Source organism: Alligator mississippiensis, chromosome 8, assembly GCF_030867095.1.
Source record: "Alligator mississippiensis isolate rAllMis1 chromosome 8, rAllMis1, whole genome shotgun sequence".
NCBI classification, from domain to species: domain Eukaryota; kingdom Metazoa; phylum Chordata; order Crocodylia; family Alligatoridae; genus Alligator; species Alligator mississippiensis.
This window is the reverse complement of record NC_081831.1, coordinates 11,269,796-11,276,884: the sequence shown is the minus strand read 5'-3', so window position 1 is coordinate 11,276,884 and position 7,089 is coordinate 11,269,796. Positions and strand designations below refer to the sequence as shown.

Here is a 7,089-nt window from a genome sequence, read left to right as displayed (position 1 = left end):
GCACTTCCTACCCGTCTTCAGCAAAAAAGAACTTCCTGCAATCCTGCTGCCCTAAGCACTTAGCTAATTTGGGACTGTGTTCGGTTGTTTCCTTTAGGAGGAGGAATTGATTATATGAGACAATGCTTTCTTTCACACAGTGTTGTTTAGCTCAAAACCAAGCCCTGCTCCCTCAAACACAGCAGAAATAATTGTCCCTTCTCACAGGTCCCAAGTTTGCCTCTCCAGCGAGTCCCAAGAGCTCCATCCCTCTGCTGACTCTTAGGGACATTCTCACAACTGTTTCTCGCATTCTCCCCTTACCCCGCACAGCTCAACAAAAAATCCCATAGCCCCTGGGTTTGCAACTGGTCCAGGGACTTAACTGCCCGTTCTACTTAGAAGAGATGCTGCTGCAGCCAGAGATCAAGTTGTGAAGGATTGGGAAAAGCCCACCAAGTTTGGAAAATGCCCTCACGATTCAGGAATAAGTGGTTTCAACAATGTCTCACGTATAACTGTCCCAACACATGACTCTTCTCTGAAATAGCAGCTTGATGGTGATGGGTTTCTCTGAGCGTGACCACGATCAGCAACAACCAAGCTATGAGACTGCACTTCTCTCTCACTAGGAGCTGGTGGCCCTTGTTGGGGAGAGGTGTCCCTATTGCTCATGTCACTTTTACATTTGGCACCAGCAGAGGCCAAAGTCCAACAGGCCACGAGAGCGGGTAAGCCTCTCCCAGAACAGGTGTGGGAACGCCAATGGAGCATCGTGGCAAAGCCAGCACTGGCACTGCCAGTGCTATTATGCACCTAGTCAGTGGAAAGGTGACTTCCCAGCCACAGTCATATGATGTCCGGCCCTGCTTTCATTAAATCTCATCAGCCAAGTCTGTTGGGTTCTGGTTGGTGCTTAGAGGGGAGAGATGGGAGAGAGCCAGGGGCAGTGGAAACCGTGGGGTGCAGGTCAGATCATGGCATATTCTTCTCTCAGTCGATCCTAACTCAGTTCCCCAGCGTGGTATGGGACGCTGTGCTGCTGCAGGCACCGTCCTTTCACTATGTTAAATAAGAAAAACACTCGCTGCTGCACTGATGCAAATTAACTGAGGTTCTTAAAGGCCACGTGGCACTTTACGCAAGAGATGGGGAATTAGCACCGGTGTCCCGGCCAGTTCTAATTTAAGAAATTACCTTCCGCCCAATTAAATTCCCTTCTCAGCACCAGCTGGCAAAGGCGTTGCTCACTTCCTGCCCAGGGTGGTTACCTAACGGCAATGTGCTCTCTTAAATAGCTGTGGCGTTCCACCCCAGGGACAGCTGCTTTTCAGCTGTGGATGAAATGGCTCATGCATTAGGAAAGCACCTTGGGATCCGTCGAGATGAAAGGCACGGCACGAACATAAGTTATTCATGCAGACGGCCTGGAGGAGAGCCACTGCTCAATGCAGCTCCCACCAGAAGGGGGAGGGAAAAATAGATTCCAGTGGCAAACAATATCCAGACTCTGTCCCTGTCACTCCCACGTGGTACCAGGACTCCCAGCCCCGCTGAAGGATTCAAACAGCTGAAGTAGCATCTGCAGTGCCTGCTGCTGATAAGAACAGCAGCCCCTTGCCCGTATGGATGCAAGGTCCTTGCAAGGCAGGTCATTCTCATACCAAAAAAGTTCCTTGGTGATTGCAAATGCATCATCTAACCTTGCCTCTGGCCCATGGCCAGGCAGGAGATGACTGACCCCAAAAGAGCTGTGGCGAAGCTAAAGGAGATAAGTTCATTGGTGTGGTGCCAGCCTGACTTTTCAGCGGCAGCATGGTATGTATGGCCTGGTTGTCATTCTAGTCACAGCTGAGATAGAGATGCCACCTGCTGCCAGGTCTGAGAATGACTGGCAGGCCCAGCAGGATTGCCCTGTGAAATTATTATTATACTAGTGTCTGATAAAAGCCTGTCCCCAGTAAGACCTTGTGTGTGCTGCACTGAATACTCCTCCCTGGAGCCCTGCTGTAATGCCAACCACAGAGTTACCCTCAGTGGTTTGTTATACCCCTGGACCCAGGCTCCATGACCTGCTCCTGTAACAGTCCAGGTGCCTCTTGCTCAGAGGCCAAATCTAAGGACCATCAGGAAAAGCAACACAAGTGACCCCAAGCATCACGGCAGCAGGGCCAAAGGGGAGCCAAGCTGGAGAGAGCTATGTGCAGGTTGCCACCATCCACTTGACTCACAGCCGAATGCCAACCGGAAGCGAGTGGGGCCCATGGAGATCAGGAGCATCGAGCTGTCCAGGGTTTGCCGTGCTGTGTGAAGTATCCTGGGGGCTGTCAAAGGGCAACCCATGTAGAGGACACTGCTGTCCTCTAGTCTGCACTCACCGCTGTTGTGTGCTTCTCTTTTCCATCTTGAAGCCTCGGGGCTGGGAGGATTGTCCACACACCAATTTTAGGTCTAAATTTTCATCTGGTCCACCAGTTTGCCCCATGCCCTGCTTCGTGTTTGACTCCATTTCCCAGTGTCTGGGCTAACAGACAAGCCTCAGCCCTGTACACTGAGACCTGGGTACTCCTTCCAGCTCTGCCACTGACTCACTGTGGGACCTTGGGCAAGTCTAGGGAATTCAAGGGGGTGTGCGTGTGCAAGGGGGGTGTGCATGTTGTTTTGTTGGGATAGGGATGACCCTGCCTCAGGCAGGGGGTTGGACTAGATGAGCTGTGGAGGTCCCTTCTAGCCCTACTGCTTTACGATTAATAAGGGCCCTGCCACACATTCACATTAAAGCTGGGTGGAAACCAGCTGGAGAGTTGTGACACATTTTCAAGCACTAGCATTGTAGCTGGCTGGTTCTTTTTAGAGCTGGATGAGCTTTTTCGTGGCATGATAATTACTCTGCATGTGACTGGCCACATGTGCATGGTAATTCTCAGGAGCTAAAAACCTCCATCCAGCTATACAAAGAGCTGAGCGGCAGCAGAATTAGTGCTTGAAGCCTTGTAACAGCTTTATAGCTGGTTGCTATAGTATCCAGCTTTAATTTGAATATTACAGCATTAGCTGGTTCATGGTGCAATAAATATGGACCAGCCACACATGCAAAGTAATGATCACTCCATAAAAAGTCCATCCTGCTCTAAAAAGAGCCAGCTGGCTATGGAGTTAGTGCTTGTAGATGCGTAACAGCTTTATAGCTGGTTGCTATCCAGCTCTAATTTGAACATGGAGCAGAGCCTCTATATTACAACATTAGCTGGTTCATGGTGCAATCATTTTGGACCAGCCGTACATGCAAAGTAACCAGCTCTCCATAAAAAGTCCATCCCGCTCTAAAAAAAGCTAGCTGGCTACAGTGTTAGTGCTTGAAGACGTGTAACAGCTTTATAGCTGGTTGCTATGCCGTTTTATGTTGAACATCCCCCCACAGACCACCACCACCAATCATCCCCCGCTGCCAGGGGCTGCAAACCGGGCCAGGGCCCTGCCTCTTGCGAGTAGCTGGTTCATCATGCCATACGTTTAGTCTGGCCGCACGTGCAAAGTAATTATCACGCAATTAACAGGTCCATGCCTAATTGTCATGCAATTCGCTGGTCCGCCTCCACACTGCCAGGTCATTATCAGGCCATACACAATGATCAAAGGACCCGAGGGGCGCCAGAGCCAGGGCTTGGCGCTGTGTGACAAGGCTACGGCCTGTTTGCAGCCGTTGCAATGCGCACGCGCGGCTGCGAGAGCGGGTGCTCGGCGCTGCGCTGCGGGTTGAAGGCGCGGCTGCGCCTCCGCTTGCCCGTCTGCGGAATGGGCGGACGCTCCGCGCCAAGGGGCCGCCTCCCGCCCCGCCCCGCCCCGCCCCGCGCTCCTCCCCGGCATGGCGGCGCGGCGCGGGCTGGCTGCGGCGCTGCGGGGCTGCGGCTCGGCGGCTGCGGGGCAGGAGCGGGACCCCGGGGCCGCGGCGCTGTACGCCCACGTGAGTGCTTGCACGCCCGCCCCGCGCACACTTGCCCCCACGCGTGCACCCCGGGGCCGTACGGGGAGCGCTGCCCCCTGGCAAGGGGCACCTGGGCGCCGTGCTCAGGAGTGCGTTCCTGGGTCGTGGCCTGGCATTTGCTTAGATGGCAGGATTGCCCGCTCTCATGATTTTTGCCTTGGTTCAAGGCTTTCACAAAACGTTTGGACGCTTCCTTTGCCCCCAGCTGACTTCCTGCCCCCGGGGATGATCTTCCGAGGTCCCTTCCAGCCCCTAATGTCTCTGAAATCCATGAAATCCGTGCTTGGGGAATGCGGAAAATCCTCGCGGTTTCTTTTATCTGGACCTATAACTATAAACGGATGTGAAAGAAAGAGCTACGCTTGTCCTGTTCGTGAAGTCTAGGCTTTTAAGAACAGCACTGAAAATCGTGGGAGTTGGCAATGCTGAGGTGGGCAGGGAAACCGAGGCACAGAGGGCCGGCGGCTTGCCCAAGGTCACCCTGGTGTTGGTGGCACAGCTGGGAGAGACCCCTGACCTCTTTCCCCCCCCCCCCCCCCACACGCGCACACACAGTATCGGAGCCCAATTTCCGCTCCGACAGCTGCGCTTCTCCGTTTCCAGTGGGGATCCTGCTTCCTGGGTGCATGCACCTGATTTGCTTTTCCCCCACTCCGAGGACTGCGCTGCCATGTGCTCCCTGCCAAGAGGGCTCTCTTCTTTCCATGTCCCGTAGTGGCCCTACTGCCTCAAACGCTGCAGCTACTGCAACTTCAACAAGTACATCCCCCGGGGCCTCGACGAAGCGGCGGTGCGGAGCTGTCTCGCCCGGGAAGCCCAGACCCTGATCCAGCTGAGCCGAGTGCAGAGGTGGGTGCAGTCCCCAGAGGGTGAGGACAGTATATGGGAGAGGGACATGCTTGTGTGCTTTGTCCTGGGCAGCCCGGGTCCCTGGGGTGTCGGGCACGAGACGCTCTGGCAGCAACGTGCGCACTGCGGGGCTTGGGGCCTCTCTTCCCAACAGGATCAGCTCGGTGTTCTTCGGCGGGGGGACGCCGAGCCTGGCCAGCCCACTTACCATCGCTGCGGTGCTGGAGACCGTTTTACAGTGCTCTCGCTTGGCGGCAGACGCGGAGGTCACTCTGGAAGCCAACCCCACCTCGGCCGGAGCCTCGCGGCTGGCGGGCTTCCAGGCGGCAGGTGTCAATCGCCTCTCTATTGGCATCCAGGTGAGAGGACACATCTGCCTGCCTCCCTCACCCGATCTCCCTCCATCCTCGCTGTCTGCCCTTGCTCTTGTGCCCTTCTCACCCCTGCCCAGAGCCCCCTTGCTCCTGGGTGGCCGGTGTGGTCTCACCAGGCCTCTCTGTTCCCTGCAGTCAGTGGACAACTCAGAGCTCCAGCTCCTCGGGCGGGACCACACGGCGGATGAGGCTTTGAGAACCCTGGAAGAGGCCAAGAAACTGTTTCCAGGACGCACGTCCATTGACCTCATCTTCGGCCTCCCGGGCCAGAGCGTTGCCTCGTGGGCCAGGGGGTTGGAGCGCCTGCTTCAGCTGTGCGATGACCACGTGTCCCTGTACCAGCTCACGCTGGAGCGGGGCACCTCCCTCTTCAAGCAGGTGCAGCAGGGTGCCCTGCCTATGCCTGAGCACGACGTGGTGGCCGAGATGTACGAAGTGGCGCGGCGGATTCTGCAGGATGCAGGCTTCCGGCAGTACGAGGTCTCCAACTTTGCCAGGAACGTGAGTCCTGGCCCTTGGCAGACCCGGCTGGGTGCTCTGCCTGGGGGGGAGGAGACTTGGGGTGGCCAAGCTGGGGGCTTTTGTGACTGCTGGGGGGGTGTGAGCTCCTCCTGGGCTGTGGTCCAAAGAGATGCCATCGCGTTCTGTGGCTTACCCTGTACCATCTTCTCCTGCAGGGCGCACTCAGCACCCACAACCTGTCCTATTGGCAGGGCAGCCAGTACATCGGGATCGGTCCAGGTGAGTTCACCTGGTAGGGAAGTCAGGAGGGCCTGGGGTATTACCACGGTGGGGATGCACAGGGCTGGGAGGCAGCCTGGCTAATGGGATCCCCATTTGCTTCTGCCAGGAGCTGCCATGAGGGAGTCTGTCCCTACCTCTTTCCCCCTAGCTGAGTTCCCTCCCAGTATTGACTGTCTGGGTGCCATGGGTGGTGATCTACTCTGCCAGGGCTTCATCTCCCACTCCTTCTCAGCCCCATGGATCTGACACACGAGACAGGAGCGTGGCCAGGAGGAGCATGAGTCTGACGAGCTCTGGGAGGGAGGGAGCTATGCTGCAGGAAGGCCTGTCTCTCTGCCAGGAGCCCACGGGAGGTTTGTGCCCCGAGGAAGCGGTACGAGCCTTCGGGAGGCCCGGATACAGACCCTGGAGCCAGACAACTGGATGAGGGAGGTGCTGGCCTGGGGACATGGGACCAGGAAGCGGGTTGCACAGAACCCACTGGATGTGTGAGTATTGGGCAGGATAAAGTGGCCCCTTACCAGGGCGGCATCTGACTCCTCTATGGGGGGGACGTTCCAGGGCAAGAGACCATGGCTGAGCTACAGCTGCAGAGCTTGATGCTAAGATGCTTCTGCCAGCTCGGGCTCGTGAAGCTTCCCCTGTTGCGCTCTGGTACTTCTAGGCCTTGCTGCACCTTCAGCCTTGCGTGCAGGAGCCCTCTCTGGAGCTCTAGAAGCTGCATAGTCACCCAGCATCTCCCTCTGTTGTAGGCTGGAGGAGATCTTGGCTCTGGGGCTCCGCACAGATGTTGGGATCACACACCAGGTGAGAGACAGGTCTCCGCTGCAGCAGCCTGTTCAGAGGCTGGGGCAGGGGAGCAAGGTTTGTGAGTGTGGAGCTCATGGCAGAGGAGTGGCTTCCCGGTAGAGCTGTGGTTAATCACTGCACAGAGAATGATTCGGCATGGAGCAGCCAGTTTTATTGGGGCTCTTGTTAGACATTGTTTGCTGGTCGGGATTCCTGAGCCATCCCTTCCTCTAAGCGTTGTCATGAGGTATCCTAAGGTCTTGAGGGGGCAGAGGGCATCTTGGTTTAGTAGCTTCCTGAAATAAGAGTGTACTCAGTAATACAACCCTGCTGCCTGGCATGACAGGGTCTGCCTGGGCAATACACCAG

General features: G+C 56.3%; 1 protein-coding gene across 1 annotated transcript in view; it reads left to right on the top strand.

Moving 5' to 3' along the window:
- The first annotated feature begins 3,844 nt into the window (after positions 1-3,844).
- Positions 3,845-7,089, top strand: part of RSAD1 (radical S-adenosyl methionine domain containing 1) — a 6,633-nt gene continuing 3,388 nt past the window's right edge. Inside the window, exons 1-7 of the mRNA XM_014601778.3 lie at positions 3,845-3,943; positions 4,680-4,813; positions 4,968-5,172; positions 5,323-5,688; positions 5,865-5,928; positions 6,272-6,419; positions 6,684-6,738. Of these exons, the coding sequence (XP_014457264.2) occupies positions 3,845-3,943; positions 4,680-4,813; positions 4,968-5,172; positions 5,323-5,688; positions 5,865-5,928; positions 6,272-6,419; positions 6,684-6,738 (1,071 nt within the window). The remainder of the gene's footprint in view (positions 3,944-4,679; positions 4,814-4,967; positions 5,173-5,322; positions 5,689-5,864; positions 5,929-6,271; positions 6,420-6,683; positions 6,739-7,089) is intronic.